Source organism: Cannabis sativa, chromosome 6 (assembly GCF_029168945.1).
Source record: "Cannabis sativa cultivar Pink pepper isolate KNU-18-1 chromosome 6, ASM2916894v1, whole genome shotgun sequence".
Taxonomy (NCBI): domain Eukaryota; kingdom Viridiplantae; phylum Streptophyta; class Magnoliopsida; order Rosales; family Cannabaceae; genus Cannabis; species Cannabis sativa.
In genome coordinates, this window is record NC_083606.1 from 67104093 (window position 1) to 67130111 (window position 26019).

A 26019-nucleotide genomic window follows, 5' to 3' on the forward strand; every position below is an offset into this window, starting at 1 on the left:
TATAGTCTTCTCAGATATATAAACCTCAATTACATGCAAATTTTCTACTCTGGTGATAAATTAAACATGTAAAAGGTTTTTGACTGATTACCAAATACATTTTTATCATAGCTTTTTTAAAAAATAGCTTTTAGTTAGAGATAATTCCCACTGGTGCTTTCCTTACAGATGTAGATGGAGATGAAACATGGATCAAACCAGCTGTTAATACCTTGACGATTAATGTCGATGCTGCCATTTTTTCAGAGAATGGAACTTATAGCTTCGCGGGGGTAGTTAGAGACGAAACTGGTGCGTTGGTGGAGGCGTTTAGCTACTGTCGTTCAGGACTGCTGCAGCCCGAAATGGTGGAGGCCTTGGGTGTTAAGGAGGGGCTGAGTTGGATTAAGGCAAAGAAGTGGAAGGAGGTTGTCATTGAAACTGATAGTCTTACAGTGGTGCAAGCGTTACGTAGTTCTCTTCCTATGGTTTCATACTTTGGAAGTGTTATTTCTGATTGTAAAATGATGTTAAATGATTTGAGATATGTTTATGTCAATTTTATTAGACGTTCTGCAAATAGTGTTGCTCACTTCTTAGTTCGAGCATCCTATTTAGTTGCTAATCGTATTATTAGGAGTACTGATATTACTCCAAATTTTAATCATGTAATCACTATGGATTGCAATTAATAAAAATGATAATTTTTTTTTTAAAAAAAATAACTTTTAATTTTTCCAAAAGCTGTGTCAAACGGCCAGTCCCCTACTAAAACTTCATCATGCCAAGGGTATTATTGGAAAGATAAAAGCATATATAATAGTCAAAATTTCCGAGCCATAAAATCCCTAACTTAAGAAGAGCGGCGACGAGAAAAAGACAGGGACAAACAATGGGAGTAGAGAAGGAAATTCTTAGGCCTGGAACTGGACCCAAGCCCGTACCTGGTCGCAAGGTCACTGTTCACTGCACTGGTTATGGTTAGCCCCTAATTTCTTTCATATCCATTACTTCATTAATTGATCGATGTTATGCTTATGGGGCTTGATATGCATTTTTCATTTTCTTTAGGCAAAAATGGTGATCTCTCCCAGAAGTTTTGGAGGTAAGAAGTGGTTTTTGTTTTGGATGTTTATTTTTTTTTTTGGGGAAAATTGAACTAATTTTAGTTTTAATTGGTTTTCTTAGCACTAAAGATCCTGGGCAGGAGCCTTTTGCATTTACAATTGGCCAAGGTTCTGTTATAAAAGGTAAACAAATAATTAATAAATAAATTAGTTTACTTGTTTTGGCTATGGTATACTCAGTGTTACAAGAATGAAAAATGATATTGTGTGATTGCTATAATTTTTAGTACTGGAAAATGGAAATGGATTAGTTTTGAAAATCATTATGTCTTTTGATATTCTTAAGTTGGTTTGGTAAATCTTGGATTTTTGAATTGGTTTTTTTTCTGTCTAGGATTTTTTTGTGGATGTGAAAAGTTTAGATATCCTTCCCTTTTATTCTAATTCTCTTCTTTGCTGACAATTGCAGGATGGGATGAAGGTGTTCTTGGAATGCAAGTGGGAGAAGTTGCTCGCCTGCGGGTAATATATCAATTTTTATGATAACTGTATCTATGTTTTATGATGTGCTAAGCACAAAATAATATAGATTAGAAGTGATTTTAAGTGAAATAGTTGTGCCAGAAAGTAGATGGATATTGGAGTGTTTTGATAAATAAAAAAGAATTAGTAAAATAGGAAATCTTTTGGGAGGAAATATGTTTTGAGTTTTGACAGACTTAAACAATTTTCTTGGTTTCAGAAAATATGATTCCACATTTTCTATTCAGTAGATAAAGTGGCCCATGGAAATAGTTTCTAATCATGCAGCTGACTTGTGTGGTCTGCACTGCATTAGCAGGAGTCTAGGAGATCTTGCAATCTCTTAGTAAAGAACACATCCGTAGAAGTCACGTACTCAATTTTTTATGTTTTGTACATGTCTTGTTACACTTGTATATGTTTCTAAATTTGGTTAAGTGTATCTAGCATATCACTGCTTTTGCTTCTTGACTCGAATATATTCATGAAATTAGCAGAACTCAATTCCCTCAGTGCTCCACAAAGCATGATCGATTTTTATTTTGATTTTAGTTTCGATTCTTTCCTCTTTCTGCTTCCATATTTCAAGTTTGTAAGGATGTACAAAGTGCTGCCATTAAACCCCCCTTAGCTTTGCTTTTTCTTTCAATTTGATTTTGCATTGAAAATTCATTATTGTAAGAATGAGCTTTCTTGCATCTTATGTTTTCTTTGATGGGATTGCAGTGCACTCCGGATTATGCTTATGGTCCAAGTGCATTTCCTGCATGGGGAATACAACCAAATTCTTCTTTGGTTTTCGAGATCGAAGTCCTCAAGGTGGAGTGAAATTTGGACAGTAAAAAGCTATGCAGAACAACTTATTGTGTTCTTGCCAAACGTATCTAAATTATTATTATGTGATACGAATAATAATATCTTTGGAGGCTTGCTTGATGAGTACTTATAAGTCAACCCTTCTCCTTTGAGTAAATGTATTCTCACTATTTTCTCATCTTTACTGCAGACTGAATTTGTTCCTTAAAAGCAGTCTTATTGTGTGGTGTTGTAGTTGGGATACATGATTTGATTGAGGAAACTATGCTTACTTGACACCCAAATATCTAAACTCTATGCTTCTATTGTACAACACATGTTTTCTATATTTTTGGAATTTAGGATGATAAAAACATCTCAAAAATTAAAGAAATATATGAATTCCTAAAATATTGCACACTTCAAAGAAATGTATTTTTTTTTTCTTTCTAAATAATGATTGGCTTAAAAGTAAAGGTGGGGTCGAGCAGTGGTGCTCTAGAACAAACTAAAACCAAGTGTTTGGATGTTTAGGAGTAAGCAAAATCATAGATTGCTCGAAGAAAATGGAAAACACATAAATTATGTTTGGAACTTATTTTTTTTTTTATTTTTAGGTAAATACTATTTTGAATCATGCGTATTGCAAAAGTTACCAATTGGACTTTGCGTTTTGTTAAATGATAAAACGGATCTTGTATTTTTTAAAATGGTAAAAATAGTATCCTAAGTTTAATTTTTGACAACTTTTTTTTTTTAATATAACTAATTTGAAGACAATATCTAGTACGAATAGATACAAAAAATATAAACAGTTTTGTCATAGCACTTTTATATCAGATTATAATTAAATTTTATTTTGACAAAAAATCAATTCAGGATTCTATTTGTACCATTTAGAAAATACAGGGTCTATTTTGTCATTTAATAAAACAGAAGGTCCAATTGATAATTTTACAAAACACAGAGTCCAAAATGATATTCACTTTCTTTTAAAAAAAAAAAATCACTTAACAAATGTGTCGTTTGGTAACACTTTTGTTTTTTAATTTTTTAATCACAAAATGAAAGTAAAATTTTCGTTTTTAAAAATTTTGTTTTTCAAAAACAAAAATGCGTTCGGTAACCACTTTTGATTTTCAATTTTAAAAACTGAAAATAAAAGTTTGCTCTGTAAAGTTTATTTTCATTTTTATTTTTTGATTTTATTTACGTCGGGTCTAGGTTCGGCGTCGAATTCGGGTTAATGTCAGAGGACGGGTTCAGTGCTAGGGCCCTGGGAGGACTTAGATCCGAGTGTGATCGAAGTCCAAAATATTGATTCAGAAAAAAAAAAAAAAAAAAAAGCTGTTTAAAAAAATATAGAAAATGATTTTCTTTTGTTTTTAAAATTTTGATTCTCAATTAAAAAATTGAAAAGTAAAAACAGTTTTATAGAACATGTTTTTGAAAAATATTTTCACTTTTTCAATTTTAAAAACAAAAAACTGATTAAAAAAGTATTACCAAACGCCACCAAAATGTTGTAGTTTGTTCACAGTTTTTGATTAATTAATCGAAAAAATTGATTTTTCAATTGCTACCAAAAAATATGGTATTCAAGTAATTTACGGTTATTGAAATTTCTACTCTTTTAAGGAAAAAAAAGTAGAACCTTCTTCGAAAGAACCAGAGATAGCCGAGTAGCTCGATCAGAAATTTTTTAAAAGCTAAAAAATGGAAGACTGGGATCCTAGGTCACAAGGCAAGGGAGGATGGGGTGTGCATAAATCGATCCAATCTAATAATGACAACCGACAGCCAAATATTAGATATCCAATTGTGATCGGATCGGATTGGATGTTATTTTTAAATATCCAATTGGATCGGATGTTAGATGAGGTGTCTAAAAATCCAATACATCCGCATCCAATCGAACTACTAATTATTTTTATTTAGTTTGGATGAATAATTAGATTTTATAATATTATACGTAAGATATATACGTATATATGAAAATTTATATTAAAATTTTACACTTTTTTCTGGATTGGATGGATCCAATCCAATCCAATATATACTAGACCTAAAATATTTGATGGAACCGATCTAATCTAAAAAGTACTATAGGTCTAGAATTTTGGATAAACCCAAACTAAACCAATAAATATATATGAAATACATTCAATAGATAGAACCAATCCAATCCAACATCCATTGGATGTCGGATCGATTGGATGACAGAAATTAATTAGATCGAATCGGATAGTAAAATTTAACATCCAATATACAATTGGATCAAATTTGGATAGACCTAAAATTATTAAATGCGATCTAATAAATGCAGAGAATGGTACAGTTCTATTTCTCTTTTTTCTTTTTGTAAAATTAGAGTGATCAAAGAAAGGTGTTTATGATTGGATTTCACACAATAAAATAAAAGAATGAAAATGGGTTAAAGCTTCACTACATATCTCAAATTTGGCTCCGACAATTATTATCAAAGCGATTGACCTTACGAACCCTACAATTAGGAAAAACATAATTTTGATGTATAAAAAAAAAATTAAATAATATAAAAATGAATTAGAAAAAAAAAACCCCTAAAATTTGAAAGAAAATAGAAAATATGGTAAAAAGGGTGATTTCCCTCTCGTTTTTTCAATTTTTTATATGAAAAATGGGATTTGAATCAATACGACTTATAAAAATAGTTTTAATATTATATCTCTTTTTAGCAATTCAAGATTATAATTTTTAAATTATGCCAATGATAACTATTTTCATTTTCTATGTCAACTGATTTTTAGCTATATAGTCATTCAACATAGTGAAGACAAAAGAAAGAACGTAAACTTGAATACAATAAATAAAAATATTAATTAACAAAATTTCTTTACATATTTATACATGTACCAAAAAAATAAAACAATTCTCTTTCATAATTATACATACAAGATTCTTATCAACCTAGGTCTTAATTGTAATGTGATCATATAAATTAGAATTTTTCCATGCTAATAAAAAGTCTTCACCAGTGACGCCATCAGTAACTGCAGTTGTAGTAGCTAAAACAGACTTTTGAGATTGAAGAAAGTGTAAAATAGATTCAAACATGTGAGAAGAACAAGGTACAGTGATCAGTTCATCACGAGTATTACTTATTAATGCCTCTTTGATTTCATTGAAATTCTTTTCAAAAAATTTAGATGACAACAACTTAATTGGAACGACATATCGTTTTTGTTCTTCGCCAATGAAAATGGAGATGAACTTTGTTGTTGTGTGATGCTTCTTGTACTTTAACTTTGCCATCAATCGTTGGAAGAATTGAGCCATTGCTAATAAACTCTTTGCTTTGGAAAGAATTTTAAAATTAAGAATGGGTGTGTACGTTTGTGAAATCAAAAATGTGTATGTGTGGTATATATAAATAATGGTAGTTGATATTAGAATGTTAGTAGGATTAGGATTTAGGGTTGGATAGATATTATTAAATTTGAACGTTAGTAGGATTAGGATTCAAGGGTCGATATATAGATATTATATTAGGACTTGGGTTAGAATTAGTAATTAGGATCAAATTATATTTATTTATTTTCTGAATATTCAATTTATATTTATTTATTTATTATCTGAATATTCAATTTATATTTATTATGTACTCGGTTATTAAGATTTCAACTCCAATACATTGCAAATATATATATATATATATATATATATTCAACTCAAAGATTTCCGCATATTATGAATCGAAAAAAAAAAGCAAGCTGATATTTTTCAATATCAAATTCTTTGGAAATGAAATTGAATGGTCGATAATTATTTTTGTGGCATTGATGGGTGGATAATTAAGTACATTTAAAATGGAAAACTTACAAAAAAATATTGACTTTAGCTAAATATTTACAAAAATATTGTCACACGGTAGAAATTATTTTTATACTGTCTTGACCAATTTTTTTTTTTTTTATACCATAAACACCAAAAAAAAAATGAGGCTTTCATTTTCCACACCCATGGACAGAACCAGGAACATCAAAACAATCGGAAAACAACCATTAATTCCTGTGAGATTGAGAAAAAAAAGTGAAATCGACGTCAAATAAATAATCATGACAAAACAATTGTAAAACAACACTAAAACAAATCAAACAAAAGAAAGGAAAACATGATTAAAAAAAATTAAAAAATGTTCTGCACAACCTCAATACTCAATGCAATAGCAGTTATTTGCAAGTCCAATCTTAAAAAATCGGAACAAAAAAATTGCTAAAACAACACAAAAATAAATGTAAAACAATAAGCATATATAACCACTTAGAAAAACATAAAAGAACCACACACCTCAAAACTTTTTTTCTAATGAGCTGGTCAAATATATTTGTAGCAGAACCAAAATAAAAAAATAACCACAAAATAACCATAGAGAAGGAAGAAGAAATGTATTTTATAGCCTTCATCATCCACACACACGGATAGAACCACCACAGTACCACGAGAACACCTAGAAAACAATCATTAATTCCAGCAAGATGGAGCAAGAACAGTGAAATCGACATTAAAAAAATAAATTATGGAAAACAACCGTATAATAACACTAAAACAAAAAAAAACTAATAAATAAATTCAGTATACTGCAATTTGAAACTTATAAAACACACAGTAAAAAATACCGTCTGACAGTATTTTTGTAAAAAAAGGATAAAAGTCAATATACCCTATAAATTTTCCTTTAAAATTGCAAAATATTTCTCTGCTATTATTTTTTTTTTCCAAAAGCCTCTTTGCTATTATAATTCATTAAATTCTTAAAATTGCAAATTAATGTGTCGCTTGGTAAGATTTTTTTAATCGGTTTTTTGTTTCTAAAATTGGAAAAGTCATGAAATTTTTTTTCAAAAACATATTCTATAAAACTGTTTTTCACTTTTTAATTTTTTAATTAAAAATCAAAATTCTAAAATTTTGAAAACAAAAAAAAAAAGCACTTTCATTATTTTTTTAAATATTTTTTTAATCAATATTTTAGACTCTGACCAGACTTGGGCCTGACCCATACCCGATCTAAAATAAATAAAATAAAATAAAAATAAGTTTTACAGAACATATATTTTTATTTTCTATTTTTAAAATTAAAAAAAAAACAAAAGTGGTTATAGAATGCATTTTTAATTTTCAAAAATAAAATTTTTAAAAACAAAAATTCTACCTTTATTTTTGTGATTAAAAAATTAAAAAATAAAATGTTACCAAACGGTACTTAAATATTTAAATATTGTTATTTAATTTTAAAAAAAAATATTGAGTACTTTTTTTTTTCTTCAATAACTTGAGTAGTGTTTTTTTTAATGACTAATATAAAATTAAATTTTGCTCTCAAAGGTAAAAATATAAAATTAAATTTGGATTAAAATATGAACTTTCACTTGAATAATGCATCATTAGTCCATATGGAAAAGGTTTATCTAATTTATAAAAATTTATGCACAATAATATATATGGGGAAGGATGTTGCCCGCTTGATGGACGGTTCCGCATTTAATGTGGACAGTTTGATATTGTGTGTGATTGATTTAAATGCTGAGATTGAATAGATTGTACACATAAGCATTAGGAGTGCTTAAAATTAAAATGTCCGATAATCGGCTAGATTTTTCAAAAAAAAAAAAATGATTTTTAAATATTGATGTTATAGTTGTGTTATTAGTTCTTTTAACTATTCATTTTTTTTTTCATTTTTTTTTTCATTTTTTTTTATTTTTATTAGTTCACTCAACAACATCCTTTTCTCATTTTCTTTTTCTTCTTCTCAATTAATGGTGTAGAGAAAGCTTAGAGTGTCTGATACTATCTTAATGGGAATATCGAATCAGCAGATTATACTTTTGACCATAATGTCTAAGACTTTTTTTGAAGTGATAGTAACGAATGGTTCTTCCTTGGTCAATTTAGTGAAGAAATCTATAGCTACAACTGCATACTTCACTCCTCCTTGCCTCGTGAATAATGATCCAATCAAATCTATTCCCCAAATAACAAATGGGTAAGGCGATCATCATGCAAAACTCCGTAGGTGGGATTCTTGGGATAATATCTCTGGCATTTGTCGCATTTGTTTACGAGCTCATGTGCATCTTTGTTGATTGCCAGCCAATAATATCCTTAAAGGATTATTTACTTTGACAAGCTTTGCCAACCTGTGTGGTCCTTGCAAAAACCTTCATGAATTTCTTTTATGATATTCTCGACTTCTGTTAGTAACATACATCAATGCAATGGCATAGAATACCCTCTATGATATAATTTTTCCTTGAAAATTGTGTATCTCGGTATTTTATACATGAGTTTTCTCGCCACATTCTTGTTTGATGGAAGTTCTCCATTCAATAAATAGTTCATGATCAGTGTCATCCAATTTGGATTCACATTGATCATATCTATATCTTTTTCTTCCATCTCGCAAATACTTGGTTCTTGTAATTTCTCAATGGAAACTAAGTTGAGGTCGTTGAGTTCAGATTGTGATATGTTATAAAGGTGCTAGACACTTTAGTGCCCCACAATAATGCTTTAAAAGTAAAGGTGGGGCCAAGCAATGGTGCTCTTAGAACAAATTAAAACCCAGTTTTTGGATCTTTAGAGTAAGCAAAATCATATTGAAGAAAATAGGAAAGTGTGGAAAAATTACGACTAAATGTGCAGAATTAAAATAGCTAAACTTTAAACAATCAAACAATTAGCAATGACAAGATTAACAAATTCAGAACTACAATCGAATGAAAACAAGGACAAACATAGTATTAAAACCAAAATACGATAAATGAAAAAAATAAAGAAATCAACACCAAGATATATACTTGTTCAAGTTCGATAGATCGATGATATCTATGAATCTACTCTAGTTTTGGAACACCACCGTAATCCTTCTTTATTGATTGAATAAAAATAGGTACAATACAGTCGAGACGAGATTCTCTTTTGAGTTCTCACCAAGTGTTTCAACTCTCACACTTAAACTCAAGAATCTTCTTCCTCTACAGAAGATTCTTCTTACAAAACCCAAATCCAATCTCTCTCTTTTCTCTGCACATCTTTCTCTACCTCTCAATCATTTCTCTTTCAAAATCTCAATCTCACAATCTCATCTCTATTTTGTGTCATGTAAAATAGCTAAACAAGGTGGTATTTATAGGCTTAGGATCAAGATCCTAAAGTCAATGGCTGTAAGAAATGAGATTGTTAAGTTAGTTAGAAATAACTAACTTAACCAACTTCTCGTTGAGCGAAGTCTCCACGTAAACTTAAGTATCAGGGCCTCGGAACGTGGACGAGCTTCTGGACTCGCGGACCAGGAACACTTGCTAAAGATGCTTTCGGATAGGATTGAGCTGGAGTCAACTATCCAGAACTACTATTCCAGGATGGATAGCTAGCCCATAAGAATTTCATCCTAGAGGGAGGCTAACTATCTTGAGAACTGGACTCAGAGTGAACATGATAAATATTCGAAAACTCTCTTACAGTGATCAAAGAAAGGGGTTTATGATTGGATTGCACTCAATAAAATAAAAGAAAGAAAATGGGTTAAAGATTCACAACATATCCTCTACGAGCCAGATTGTTGCAATTAGGTTTGTAATTTGTGTTTTAATTTTAGTGGAATAATAGCTGGCATTGAAAATAAAAGTGTGAAACCTTACCATTAGAAAAAATAATTTTGATGTATAAAAAAAACTTAAATAAATATAAAAATGAATTAGGAAAAAAAACCTTATAAAGTTAGAAAAAAAATAGAAAGTAGGGTAGGGAGCGTGATTTCCCTCTAGTTTTTTCAATTCTTCATATGAAAAATGGGATTTGAATCAATGCTATTTGTATATAAAAATAGTTTTAATATTATATTTCTTTTTAGCAATTCAGGATTATAATTTTTAAATTAAGTATATGGCCAGAAATGCATAAAAATTAAATTATGCCAATTGATAATTATTTTCATTTTTCTATGTCAACTAATTTTAGTTATACAGTCATTCAACATAGCTAGTGAAGTGAAAAGAAAGAATATGTAAACTTGAATACAATAAATAAAAATATTAATCAATAAAATTTCTTTAAAAATTTAATGTACCAGAAAATTACAACGGTGATGATTCTTCTTCATACTTATACAACTAGAAACAATAATTCTTATCAAAATCTTTGAACTTAGGTCTTAATTGTAATATGATCATATAAATTAGAATTTTTCCATGCTAATAAGAAGTCTTCACGAGTGATGCCATCAGTAACTGCAGTCGTAGTAGCTAGAACAGATTTTTGAGATTGAAGAAAGTGCAAAATAGATTCGAACATGTGAGGAGAACATGGTACAGTGATCAGTTCATCACCAGTATTACTTATTAATGCCTCTTTGATTTCATTGAAATTGTTTTCAAAAAATTTAGACGACAACAACTTAATTGGAACGACATATCGTTTTTGTTCTTCGCCGATGAAAATGGAGATAAACTTTGTTGTTGTGTGATGCTTCTTGTACTTTAACTTTGCCATCAATCGTTGGAAGAATTGAGCCATTGCTAATAAACTCTCTGCTTTGGAAAGAATTTTAAAATTAAGAATGGGTGTGTACGTTGTGAAATCAAAAATGTGTATGTGTGGTATATATAAAGAATGGTAGTTGATATTAGAATGTTAGTAGGATTAGGATTTAGGGTTCGATTGATATTATTAAATTTGAACGTTAGTAGGATTAGGATTTAAGGGTCTATAGATATTATATTAGAACTTGGGTTAGAAGTAATTAGGATCAATTTATATTTATTTATTTTCTGAATATTCAATTTATATTTATTATGTACTCGGTTATTAAGATTTCAACTCAAATACATTGCAAAAAAAAAATAAAAATATATTCTACTCAAAGATTTCCGCATATTATGAATCGAAAAAAAAAAAAAGCAAGCTGATATTTTTCAATATCAAATTCTTTGGAAATGAAATTGAATGGTCGATAATTATTTTTGTGGCATTGATGGGTGGATAATTAAGTACATTTAAAATGGAAAACTTACAAAAAAAAATATTGACTTTTAGCTAAATATTTACAAAAATATTACCGCACGGTAGAAATTATTTTTATACTGTCTTGACCAATTTTTTTTCTTTTTATACCGTAAACACCAAAAAAAAAATGAGGCTTTCATTTTCCACACCCATGGACAGAACCACCACATGAACATCAGAACAATCGGAAAACAACCATTAATTCCGGTGAGATTGAGAAAAAAAAGTAAAATCGACGTCAAATAAATAATCATAACAAAACAATTGTAAAACAACACTAAAACAAATCAAACAAAAGAAAGGAAAACATGATTAAAAAAAATTAAAAAATGTTCTGCACAACCTCAATACTCAATGCAATAGCAGTTATTTGCAAGTCCAATCTTAAAAAATCGGAACAAAAAAACTGCTAAAACAACACAAAAATAAATGTAAAACAATAAGCATATATAACTACTTAGAAAAACATAAAAGAACCACACACTTCAAAACTTTTTTTCTAATGAGTTGGTCAAATATATTTGTAGGAGAACCAAAATAAAAAAGTAACCACAAAATAACCATAGAGAAGGAAGAAGAAATGTATTTTATAGCCAGCATCATCCACTCACACGGATAGAACCACCACAGCACCACGAGAACACCTAGAAAACAATCATTAATTCCAGCAAGATGGAGCAAGAACAGTGAAATCGACATTAAAAAAATAAATTATGGAAAACAACCGTATAACAACACTAAAACAAAAAAAAAAACTAAAAAATAAATTCAGTATACTGTAATTTGAAACTTATAAAATACACAGTAAAAAATACCGTCTGACAGCATTTTTGTAAAAAAAAATAAAAGTGAATATACCCTATAAATTTTCCTTTAAAATTGCAAAATATTTCTCTTTGCTATTATTTTTTTTTCCAAAAGCCTCTTTGCTATTATAATTCATTAAATTCTTAAAATTGCAAATTAATGTGTCGCTTGGTAAGATTTTTTTAATCGGTTTTTTGTTTCTAAAATTGGAAAAGTCATGAAAATATTTTTCAAAAACATGTTCGATAAAACTGTTTTTCACTTTTTAATTTTTTAATTAAAAATCAAAATTCTAAAATTTTGAAAACAAAAAAAAAAGTAACTTTCATTATTTTTTTAAATAGTTTTTTTAATCAATATTTTAGACTCTGACTAGACTTGGGCCTGACCCATACCCGACTTAAATAAAATAAAATAAAAATAAATTTTACAGAACACATTTTTGTTTTCTATTTTTAAAATAAAAAAAAAGTGGTTATAGAATGCATTTTTATTTTTCAAAAATAAAATTTTTAAAAACCAAAATTCTACCTTTATTTTAGTGATTAAAAAATTAAAAAATAAAAATGTTACCAAACGGTACCTAAATATTTAAATATTGTTATTTAATTTTAAAAAAAATATTGAGTACTTTTTTTTTTCTTCAATAACTTGAGTAGTATTTTTTTTAATGACTAATATAAAATTAAATTTTGCTCTAAAAGGTAAAAAATATAAAATTAAATTTGGATTAAAATATGAACTTTCACTTGAATAATGCATCATTAGTCCATATGGAAAAGGTTTATCTAATTTATAAAAATTTATGCACAATAATATATAGGGAAACTTACAAAAATACTGTTTTTTTCTCCAAGTTTTACAATAATACTGACACACGACAATAATTTCTTTTTTACTGTCCAAGCCCCTTTTTTTTTCTTTCATAATGTCCAGACCGAAAATATTTACTTTTATACTGTTAACAGTAATAAAGCACAAACGGCACCTCCTTCGTGGTTGGGGACGGACAAATCAACACCAGAATCATAGAAACACCAGGAAAAAACCATAAAATCTGGCAAAGAGAAAAAAATTACTAAATCAACAACAATCCTATAAAAAAGAAACCAAGCATAAAAAAACTTTGGAATGGTAGTATTTCGATCGGGTGTACTTGGATTCCCATCCTATAAAAATACATAAGAAAACACTACTACAACAAAAAAAATAAAAATAAAAATTAAGAACATAAACAACAGGCATAAAAAAATATTAAAACTAAAATAATGAAATGACACACCTCGACAACCCTTTTCCTAATTATGTCTTCGAATAGATCAATTGATTGAACAATCTTCACTTGGAATTTACTCTTTCCCTAAGAGTTAACAAAATAAAACCAAAACAACAACAAGACACAGAGTCAAACAAACAGAAAACTATAAAATAAGACTAACAAAAAAAAAAAAAACATGCAAGAAAAAAAAATAAGAAATATAATCAACTTGAAAAAACTCTTAAAACAACACAAGATCAATAGAAAAAAACCTTATCAGATTTGGGAGACTTTTGAACTTTCTTCGGCTGTTTGCAACAAACAGAAAACTATAAAATAAGACTAACAAAAAAAAAAAAACATGCAAGAAAAAAAAATAGGAAATATAATCAATTTGAAAAAACTCTTAAAACAACACAAGAACAATAGAAAAAAACCTTATCAGATTTGTGAGACTTTTGAACTTTCTTTCGGCTGTTTGCATCTTTTATATATATGCTTGTCTATCTTCACTGATCTAAAGAAAAACCAATGTCAAATTAAGTTTTTCTTTTAAACCCCTTATATACAGATGGAGAAAAGGTTGAGATAGAGAAATATTTGTGAACAGGTTTACTACAGCAAAAGGACAGTCAAGAAGAAAAAAAAAAAGAAACGTATAGAGAGAGAAAAGGAAAAGAAGAGAGTAAGTGAAAGAGTTTAGGAGGCGGGTTTTGCTAGTGAAGCACTAAACAATATCTTATGCCTTATAGTAATAGAGACACAAGGATAAAGGATAGAGAGAAACAGATTTTTTTCTACAGGCAAAGAGGAAATATGAAGGGAGTTTTATGAAAAAGAAAATTAAAATTAAAAAAATAAATAAATAAATAAAGTTGATGAGAGGGTTGCTTTAGTGAGTAGTGTGTTGTAACATCTCACGTCAAAATCAATCACTCTAATAAAACAAAAAAAATTAAATTGATGTGGGGAGACACAACTACTCATTATTTCCTATTTTATTATTATTATTATAAAATGATGAAAACATAAATATGACAACAATGCATAATACATATTTTATATAAGACTACGAAGAACAAATCTTTAGAAGAACAGTATAAACATGTCAAAGTAAGAATGAAAGACATTGTAAAAATAATTGACACAGTAGAGAAAAAAAAAAGTATAAAAGTTATATACTCCGTGCGACAGTTAAATGAAAAAAAAAATGAAAAAGGCAGTAATAGGTGTAAATTTCCCTAATATATATGGGGGAAGGATGTTGCCCGCTTGATGGACGGTTCTGCATTTAATGTGGACAGTTTGATATTGTGTGTGATTGATTTAAATGCTGAGATTGAATAGATTGTACACATATGTTGGAACTTTATTTTACCAAGATCTTAGATCTACTCACAAGTATGTTGTTTAACACCCTAAATATGAACTTTCTAAAACGATAAAATAAACACATATAAAGTTAAGAAAACCTTACATTGATGCAGCGGAATTAATGTCTCCTTCCACTCAGATCTCTAACCCTTGTATCCTTTTTGTCGCAGAGTATTATCAAGATCTGAGCCCGAAAGTCCTTCTCTTTGAGTTTGATCCTTCACAGTCTTCCAATCTATGATTGAGTTACTGCTTGCTGTGTGTGGGCACTTACTCTTTCACTAGGGTTCGAAATATATGAAGAGAAAAGAGAGAGAGGGATTTCGGCCAATAGAAGAGAATAGGGAAGACTTAGTTTTTCTGAAGAGAAAAAAAAATTCTGTCAGATAACTAATGAATGTATTGTATTTTGACTGAGCCATCACTTTCTATTTATAGGAAACTACTAGGTTTAGGTTAGGAATTATTTGGCATTAAAATAATGAAAATATTAATTTGAAATTCCACAATAGGTGGCCGACCAAGGTGTATAGAATGGGCCCCACTTGATTTTGCAGTTTTAACAAATTTTATTTCTATTTTCTCAAAAATGCCAATTTTCCAATTCTAACCATTTAAATGCCAAAACTAATTATTTAATAACTAAAATAGATTATTAAATAATATTATCATGCAATTTAATTATTAACTAGACATATAAAGTCCATTAATAATAGAATCTCTTTTCTTTACAATTTCACCCCTGCTTAGTGAAAATTCACAAATTAGACATAGTCTAACTTTAGAATTTATAATTGACCAATCACGAATCAATTATTGAGTCTTACAAGCAGAATGTTCTCAACTAGAATATGGATCTATATGCTGAGCTTCCAATAAGTGAACCAAATTTACCAAGTAAATTCCTACTTATTAATTCTTCGTTGAATCCACTCTTAGAACTTAGAATTGCACTCTCAGACTTATATAGAGCATATTATATGTTCCACGATATAGATATACTATCTCATTTAACCATTGTTATAATCTTATTGTGATTTAAAGATCCTCTATATAGATGATCTACATCGAGATGGGATAATTTTACCGTTCTCACCCCTCAATGTATTTTGCCCCTTAAAACACTTAGCTACCTGTAAATGGTGTTTAGTGATCTAATAATTAGTTAGTTAAACAAGAGCTCATCCATTTACTTCTATTTTCTAAGCTCGAAGGGAATCATCACTTGACTTCTATACACCAGTAGAAGCTATAGATTCCATATTTATGTTCAGCACTCCCACTCAATCATACTATCATGTTCCCAAAATATACGTATCACCCTGACCCAAAAGTAGGCTTAACTAATAAATCAAAGAACATGAATAACACTCTTGAGTTGAGCCTAAGCATATCGGGATTTAGATTCTTTTAATCTTAAGATCAACTACTGATATTGACTTGGAAAGATATATAACGGTAAGTTTGTAATATCTTAACTTAGTTGCAATATCGGTCCAATCCAATGTATACTCCATATATTCGAAACTAGTATACTTTACTAATGTCCTTGAAAGAACATAACACTTACTCTAAGTGTAAGTACACATCATCGCTGATTATCACATTAGTGTAAATCCAAAACACTGATGATATAGGGACTTATTCTTTTGATTCATATGATCACAATCACATTCCACTGTGTTAACGATACTGTAATTGTGAATAAACATATGATCTGGATTTAACTGATTTTGTGTGTAAAAGTAATAAACATATTAAACCATTAGCATGTAAAACTCATGCAAACATAAATCACTTCAAATTTCTTATATTGATAAGTAATCAGATTGAGAAGAGTTTTATTTAGGGCATAAAACCCAACAACATAAGCAGTAGGAGTGCTTAAAAATGTTCGATAATCGGTTAGTTTTTTCAAAAAATAAAAAATAAAAAAAATGAGATTTTTAAATATTGATGTTATAGTTGTGTTATTAGTTCTTTTAACTATTCATTTTTTCTTATTCTTCTTAGTTCACTCAACAACATCCTTTTCTCATTTTCTTTTTCTTCTTCTCAATTAATGGTGTAGAGAAAGCTTAGAGTGTCTGATACTATCTTAATGGGAATATTGAATCAGCATATTATACTTTTGACCATAAAGTCTAAGACTTTTTTTGAAGTGATAGTAACGAATGGTTCTTCCTTGGTCAATTTAGTGAAGAAATCTATAGCTACAACTGCATACTTCACTCCTCCTTGCCTCGTGAATAATGATCCAATCAAATCTATTCCCCAAATAATAAATGGGTAAGGCGATCATCATGCAAAACTCCGTAGGTGGGATCCTTGGGATGTGTAAATATCTCTGGCATTTGTCGCATTTGTTTACGAGCTCATGTGCATCTTTGTTGATTGCCAGCCAGTAATATCCTTAAAGGATTATTTACTTTGACAAGCTTTGCCAACTTGTGTGGTCCCTGCAAAAACCTTCGTGAATTTCTTTTATGATATTCTCGACTTCTGTTAGTAACATACATCAATGCAATGGCATAGAATATCCTCTACAATATATTTTTTCCTTGAAAATTGTGTATCTCGGTATTTTATACATGAGCTTTCTCGCCACATTCTTGTTTGATGGAAGTTCTCCATTCAATAAATAGTTCATGATCAGTGTCATCCAATTTGGATTCACATTGATCATATCTATATCTTTTTCTTCCATCTCGCAAATACTTGGTTCTTGTAATTTCTCAATGGAAACTAAGTTGAGGTCGTTGAGTTCAGATTGTGATATGTTATAAAGGTGCTAGACACTTTAGTGTCCCACAATAATGCTCTAAAAGTGAAGGTGGGGCCAAGCAATGGTGCTCTTAGAACAAATTAAAACCCAGTTTTTGGATCTTTAGAGTAAGAAAAATCATATTGAAGAAAATAAGAAACTGTGGAAAAATTACGACTAAATGTGCAGAATTAAAATAGCTAAACTTTAAACAATCAAACAATTAGCAATGACAAGATTAACAAATTCAGAACTACAATCGAATGAAAACAAGGACAAACAGAGTATTAAAACCAAAATACGATATATGAAAAAAAATAAAGAAATCAACACCAAGATATATATACTTACTATTAGAAAAAATAATTTTGATGTATAAAAAAAAACTTAAATAAATATAAAAATGAATTAGGAAAAAAAAAACCTTACTAAAGTTAGAAAAAAATAGAAAATATGGTAAGGAGGGTGATTTCCCTCTAGTTTTTTCAATTCTTTATATGAAAAACTAGAGAACTAAGCCGCGCTTCGCGCGGTATTGCACAATATTTGTTATTTTTTTTAGTATTAATTCAGTGGTACAATATAAAATATGACATTGTGATGTTAGAATTATTACAAAAAAGTAACATGATAGAATGATAGGATTTAAAAAATAAAATTTGGTATTTACAAATATGTAAACAAAAATGTAGTTATTTGTGACAAATAAAGAAGATGATTGAAATAACATAGAATACATGTATTTAAAATTAAACAAAAAAAAAAAAATGAGAACAACTCAACTTATCCACACATGTGTTATATATCTCCTTTAATTAGTATGAGGAAATGCTTTTAGAAGCAAACATCATGATGACTCAAATTATCCAAACCTTGCTACTCTTTAACCATCAAAATAAAAGACATATTAAGAATGGGAGAAAAAGTAACCAAGAAAAAAAAATTCAAGAGGTGGTAAACATTATTTTGTGTTCAAAGAACCACGATGTATCGTAAAAAGAAAGTTCACCAATTTCAATTTTGGGGATAAAAAAAATACTTTGTTATCATAAAATTAAAAAGAAAATATATCATACTATCATATTAAAAAAAAATAAAATTAATTGTAATTCATGAAAGCTCCTGAACTTTACTAACTATGACTTTTTTTTTATTTTTTTTTTTAAATTTTATTCTGCTCTTTATAGAGATCACAATCAATAACTTCCACTGTAGATTAAGGAAAAATCAAATAAATATATTTATATATATATATTAATAATTCTTAATAATTTTCTTTTCCACCGATATATATATATAAATATATTTATACATATATATTTATATTGTGAAAATAATTTCATTGCTAACAAATTTTACATAATGAGTAATATACTTGGTCTCATAAAATCTTCTTGTATAGCCACAAATATACAAGAATAAGTTGCTTTCGTACTGACTTTGCTGAATGTTATATTTCTTCTATGAAAAATTATTGCTTTGTGAAGTGAAATTTTTGTAAGATATAAATAAGAATTTTTTTTTTCAAAAAAGTTATATATATATTTTAATTATAAAGATCATAGTCCACTAATTAAACTCACTCTAATAAGTCACAAATTAGTTTAAGTCCACTAAAAGAAAGAAAGAAGAAAGCATTTACTCATTTCTCTAACGTTTTCAAATATGCAAACTGTAGATTTATGTATAAGATCTCCGAGAACTATGAAAAGAAAAATAAAATTGCAGTACCTATCACCAATCACCAATTGATTATTTGTTAGAAATTAGATTTTTTTTTTTCCAAAAAAGCTTAATCTATAAATTATCATATAAATAATTTTAATCCTACAACTATTAATTAGCTTTGCTCTAAAAAGCCACAAATTAGTTTTGCTCATAAAACATTATTCCTAAACTAAAAAAAAAAAAAAAGTATTGACTCATTTCCTTTTCCTTTAATGTGTAGTTCTTTTAAATATGTAAACTAATAGATTAATTTGTCTAAAAAAAAAATAAATCTGATAACCAAATTATGAGAAGAAAAATAAAACTGCAGTACCATAACACCTGCTAAATTCAAAGAAATTTTTAGATACTTATATCACTTTGAATGTTAGCAGTTCTTAAAAAGCTTATAACCACCAAGGAATATATTGAAACACGTGCTGCCTAACAAAAAAATAGATTCAGAACTATAAAGATCTGTCTATTATTTACGATCCAACTAAAAAACAAAACAATGACAGATTAAGTACATTCATGGAGACTTATTTTTATTTAATTGAAATCACATTTAATAATTAAATTAACACAAAAGCCAGAAAAAGAAAGGTAGAGAGATTAATAAAATTTAAATCATAATTTATAATCCAATTAAGAGAAAACCTAAAAAAAAAAGAAATAGATAATTGTATGCAACAGAAAAATATACACTCATAGAAGAAATGCCTCTCATATAGATAGATTGAGTAGAATATCACGCATTTAGAAATAGTTCCTTTTTTTTTCAATTCTAAAGTTAATTTTTTGGATAAACGTGCATAAAATAAAAATCTAAAATAAAAAAAAAGATGATCAGACCAGGTGATGATTCCAATGCCTACATCGCGATTCGCCTAGTGTAAAGAGATGAAGGTAGAGCAACAAAGAGTTTAGTCAGAGAACTTGAGAAAATGGTGAGGGAATGGTTCTGTAAAATAAATAGGCAATAGAAATCTTGATAAAATGGTATGGTATGGGAAATGTTTTATTAAAGAAAATGCCAATTAAATGTAATTTAAAATTTGAAGTTACCAAAACTCTAAAGGCAAAGGTTTTGTAAGAAGAGAAATCAAAATTTAAAGCTAATTAAATGAGAAGAATAAAATCAAAAACTCATATAAGCTGCCACACAGGAATCCTTTGTGCATTGCTTTATTATATATATTGATATTGATATTGATATTGATGGGATTTGAATCAATGCACTTTGTATATAAAAATAGTTTTAATATTATATTTCATTTTAGCAATTCAGGATTATAATTTTTAAATTGAGTATATGGCGAGAAATGCAAAATTTCTAAATTATGCCAATTGATAATTATTTTCATTTTCTATGTCAACTAATTTTTAGTTATACAGTCATTCAACATAGCTAGTGAAGTGAAAAGAAAGAATATGTAAACTTGAATACAATAAATAAAAATATTAATCAATAAAATTTCTTTAAAAATTTAAACATGTACCAGAAAATTACAACGGTGATGATTCTTCTTCATACTTATACAACTACAAACAATAATTCTTATCAAGATCTTTGAACTTAGGTCTTAATTGTAATGTGATCATATAAATTAGAATTTTTCCATGCTAATAAAAAGTCTTCACGAGTGATGCCATTTGTAACTGCAGTTGTAATAGCTAGAACAGACTTTTGAGATTGAAGAAAGTGCAAGATAGATTCGAACATGTGAGGAGAACAAGGTACAGTGATCAGATCATCACCAGTATTACTTATTAACGCCTCTTTGATTTCATTGAAATTTTTTTCAAAAAATTTAGACGACAACAATTTAATTGGAACGACATATCGTTTTTGTTCTTCGCCAATGAAAATAGAGATGAACTTTGTTGTTGTGTGATGCTTCTTGTACTTTAACTTTGCCATCAATCGTTGGAAGAATTGAGCCATTGCTAATAAACTCTCTGCTTTGGAAAGAATTTTAAAATTAAGAATGGGTGTGTACGTTGTGAAATCAAAAATGTTTATGTGTGGTATATGTAAAGAATGGTAGTTGATATTAGAATGTTAGTAGGATTAGGATTTAGGGTTCGATTGATATTATTAAATTTGAACGTTATTAGGATTAGGATTTAAGGGTCTATAGATATTATATTAGAACTTGGGTTAGAAGTAATTAGGATCAATTTATATTTATTTATTTTCTGAATATTCAATTTATATTTATTTATTTATTATCTGAATATTCAATTTATATTTATTATGTACTCGGTTATTAAGATTTCAACTCAAATACATTGCAAAAAAAAAATAAAAATATATTCCACTCAAAGATTTCCGCATATTATGAATCGAAAAAAAAAAAAAAGCAACCTGATATTTTTCAATATCAAATTCTTTGGAAATGAAATTGAATGGTCGATAATTATTTTTGTGGCATTGATGGGTGGATAATTAAGTACATTTAAAATAGAAAACTTACAAAAAGTATTGACTTTTAGCTAAATATTTACAAAAATATTGCCACACGGTAGAAATTATTTTTATACTGTCTTGATCATTTTTTTTCTTTTTATACCGTAAACACCAAAAAAAAAAAAAATGAGGCTTTCATTTTTCACACACACGGACAGAACCACCACAAGAATATCAGAACAATCGGAAAACAACCATTAATTCCGGTGAGATTGAGAAAAAAAAGTGAAATCAACGTCAAATAAATAATCATGACAAAACAATTGTAAAACAACAGTAAAACAAATCAAACAAAAGAAAGGAAAACATGATTAAAAAAAATTAAAAAATGTTCTGCACAACCTCAATACTCAATGCAATAGCAGTTATTTGCAAGTCCAATTTTAAAAAATCGGAACAAAAAAACTGCTAAAACAACACAAAAATAAATGTAAAATAATAAGCATATATAACCACTTAGAAAAACATAAAAGAACCACACACCTTGTTGTCGAGCAAATTTCGCAACACCAAAAAGTATAATTTAACTGGTAAAAAAGAGAATTATTTGAGAGATGACAAATGCGAGTATTCAACCTAGAATGGCGAGTACTCGAATGGGAATGCGAGAATAAACAACAAGGCTGGAAAAATAAATAAGACGGTGAATTATAGTGGTTCAGTCAGATTTTGTTACGCAGTCCCTTTGTAGCAAGGGATTCGTAGGTCCATTTTCATGGTGGATCACCCCTTTATATACAAAGCAGGTGCCCAATCGGTTACATGAGGATCACATTTATTGTTAATCCATTATTTACACATTGAATTGCAATGACTAAACTCAAACAACGTTAACATTAATAAATGTATGACAGTTACTGAATTCATCAACGTATGCGTCTTTCGCATATGCGAGTTGACCGTTCATGTTCCGTCTGTTGAGCTCGTAGGGTCGCACATACGTTTGGAACGTCTGCGTCCTTAGGTAATCGCCCGTTGTAGACGTCGCATGTTGAAGCTGGTAACATCTGGACATGCGAACTTATATTGGTCTGTTAGGGCTGTGGGGTCGCTGGGACCAAAACTGCATCATAGGGCATTGGTCTCTATACTCGTCGCGGAGGTATAGAGGGGGACACTCGCACATGTTCTGACATATGCGAGTTGGATCTACCCTGTATGATGAGAATTATGGTTATGCGGTGTGACTTAAGTCGTACCTACAGTATCTCGCTATTTTTAGCCTGCGCGAGGTCTAAACTTCGAGAAATCTCTCACGGACATTCAGCCTTCATTGGAAATCTGAATACACGTGTCCTTTAAAGAGGAGTCTGGTCTCGAGTTTCTAGGTGAGAGAAATCTCACTATAACACATGCCCCTAGTTTCGCGACGTGACTAGAGCGGTCACTGAGGGAAACTATTGCTCGAGAGACAGGTGAAAGGTTGTCACGAGGAGGTGACCTTTTGGTTGTCCCATCGAGGGTTTCGAAAAATGACGGCTGTAATAATTAATTTTCATTATCTCTAGGATGCCACGTCATAAAACCCTTCGGTTTTCGTGTAGGCGTGGCCATAATTGGCCGTTAGATTGGGCGACCTTAGGCATTCTGACTGCCACGTGTCACGATCCCAATTAATAAGGGATATGGGTATTTAAACGTTTTGATACGAATCAAATTTCCCCATTTTCCCTCTTTTCTCTTAACTTCCCTCTAGTTCATACACTTCAGAAAAAATTCATCTCCATATTTCTGCCAGTTCCCACAACATTTCCAATCTCAGACGTGATCGAGAGCAGTTTGCAGGAATCAGAACTAAAGGTTAGTTCTCTGCATTTTTCGCTTTTGTTTTTAGAGAAATTGCGTTTTACTCTCTGGGTTTGGATGTTTTTGAAAACTTTTTAGGAGTGTATGCTAGTGGGTATTTATGTGTTTTGGGTCAATGAAACTGGGTAATATTCATAGTGTAGGGCCTGTAAATTGACATAACCGCATACTATTCATAGGCACTGATTCACGTCTCGAATGCTCGCGGACATTCGGATGAACAATTTGAATGTTCGCGGGTGTTCGGTTGAACAATTTGAATAATCGCATGCTTCCAAAACTTATTTCCGCTTAACTATTAGCTAGATCTTTTAGGATCTTTACATGTCGCGGGCTGAGTGGTGAGAGTATTAATTGCCATTCCAAATGGTGGGTGTGTCACAGTATTCTAATGGCTATATATGCGATTATATGTCCCTTGAGATACTGAGATACACCCAGCCATTTGTTGACGTGCGTTAATACTCGAATGACCGTACTCTTCGGTTGGTAGGTAGTCTCGAAACGGTGGGTGTCTCCCAGTAACTTCAGGGTTATGCTCGAAAATGCATACCTCTTGAGTCACTGGGATACGCCCAGCCGTTTCTGGAGGTATACCGCACAACCGAGGATGCGTGAATTACTCGCCCAAAGATAGTTATATTTCTTCTCGCATGTTGATAGGAGGGTCAGTTTTTGCACAGAACTTGACCTTTCTGTCGAATGCGACTTTTATAATCTACTGCGGGTGAGATCACTTACCTTTATTTTTTCACACATCCATCACGCTGAAAAGATCTTCTATCTTTCAGATGAGCGATCTATCGGATAGCCAGCAGCTCGGCTCAGGAGGTTGCGCCTTTGACGGGGAGTCGTCACAAGAGAGAGACAGTTTTCTCCCTACGGACATCTCCGAAATGGAGGCTGCGGAGATAGAGTTAGGTCCGATGTCTTCTGTAGACATCGAGAGGATGGTACAGGAGCTCGCTGAACCTGGGACAATCGATATCCGAGATAGCGAATCCACAGTGTCAGCACGCGACTACCTCATACATACGAGACATGCTCCCGACATCGAGGTCGAGGAGGTGGAGGAGGAATGGACTACTCCGGTCCGTGAGTCAGGTGGGGAAGAAGAGGAAGCGGAAGGGAGCGGGACGGATTCGGTCGACGACTCCCAATTGAACGAACCTTTCTCATGCGAAGACCTAGTCTCGAGGGTCGCCAAATCTGACTTCACCACCTTCGTGAGGTTGAATTTGTTGCGACTCGCGTTTCAACGTCCCAAACCATCTCAGAGAGCGCATCTTCCGTTCACCAACCCTGCGATCATCCCTACAGAGGACGTGGTCATCTCAATACCCATTCTTCGATGTGGTGTATCGGTCCCGTTTCATCCTTTCGTCGCAGCCATTCTCAGGCGTTATGACGTATCGCCCTTTCAGCTAACACCCAACAGTTATCGCACTGTTCTAGCTTTCTATGCGATGTACATGGAGTACGCCCATAGGGCTCCGTCAGTAGAGGAGTTTAGTTACTTCTATGACATAAAGAGCGTGGGTCTTCATAACGGCTTCTATTGCTTTAGTAAATGGGCGACTTCTGAAATAAACGGTGTTGAGGGGATGGTCTCGAACATGGGCGACTGGAAGTCGAAATGGTTTTATGTTTTTAAGGTTCCTGGGATCAGGACCGACTTTAATCGCAGACCCAGTATGTCGCGTATTTGTTGACTTAGATAAAATTAGTTACTTTGTTTTTCGAGATCTTTTGCTAACTCGCTTTTTGTTGTCATCGCAGATAGACCAGCTCGACCAACTCTTGACGCGAATAAGAAGGGGGTAGCTGAAATTCTCGGGAGTCTTCCGGTACAAGATCGCGACTGGCGATTACTGTGCACGACTGCGAAATTGCGAGAACACCAGCTGATCCCTGAGAACGCGAGTCTTCAACGGGAGCCAGTATATAAAGAACCATCTGAGAAACAGCAAGAGCGGATAGATAAACGTCTCTCTAAGCAAACTCCTCGGCAATCTTCAGGTAACTCGTCCTTTTGCTATAAATTGACGGGTAGGGTTGTGATTTTTACTTATCTGTCCTTTATGCTTGTAGACATGACTTTTTTGAAGTACGCACGTCCTGAAGATCAAGCAAAAGGGCGGAACACCGGCGACTTCGCCGGTCGTTGCCCAGAAGAGGAAGAGCGATGTGATGACTTCGCTTGCTGCAGACTCCTCCAAGAAGTTGGCCAAGACTACTCAGGATAAGGGGAAGAAAGTCGTCATCGACTCTCCAGTTCGTGCTCGCGACTTCCTGGCCATGCAGGAAAAATTACTGACTGAGATTCCTTACGAGGATCTCGTTACTCGATCTACTGAACTGGCCGTGCAGTCCATGGCTTTATTCATGAAAGCCGCGGCTACTCCTTCGAAGGAAACTG

The 26019-nt window shown here is 30.9% G+C and overlaps 1 protein-coding gene and 1 long non-coding RNA gene across 2 annotated transcripts; one reads left to right on the top strand and one right to left on the bottom strand.

Annotated features, from left to right (window-relative positions):
• Window positions 1-784: 784 nt before the first annotated feature.
• Window positions 785-2668, top strand: LOC115695624 (peptidyl-prolyl cis-trans isomerase FKBP12). The gene is made up of 5 exons (XM_030622678.2): window positions 785-959; window positions 1051-1084; window positions 1168-1229; window positions 1516-1568; window positions 2295-2668. The coding sequence occupies exons 1-5, from the start codon at window positions 872-874 to the stop codon at window positions 2394-2396; spliced, it is 339 nt and encodes a 112-aa protein (XP_030478538.2). The 5' UTR covers window positions 785-871; the 3' UTR covers window positions 2397-2668.
• Window positions 2669-13041: 10373 nt separating this feature from the next.
• LOC133038892 (uncharacterized) lies at window positions 13042-13660 on the bottom strand. The gene is made up of 2 exons (XR_009688484.1): window positions 13501-13660; window positions 13042-13275 (listed from the first exon to the last, which is right to left on the bottom strand). It is a non-coding gene; the product is annotated as an uncharacterized LOC133038892 (long non-coding RNA).
• Between the last annotated feature and the right edge of the window lie 12359 nt (window positions 13661-26019).

Excerpts from the sequence above, each read along its gene's own strand:
- LOC115695624 (XM_030622678.2), top strand. The coding sequence starts at position 872 with ATGGGAGTAGAGAAGGAAATTCTTAGGCCTGGAACTGGACCCAAGCCC. Across the intron at positions 1,230-1,515 it reads CCAAGGTTCTGTTATAAAAG|GATGGGATGAAGGTGTTCTT; the intron begins GTAAACAAATAA and ends TGACAATTGCAG. Across the intron at positions 1,569-2,294 it reads GAGAAGTTGCTCGCCTGCGG|TGCACTCCGGATTATGCTTA; the intron begins GTAATATATCAA and ends ATGGGATTGCAG.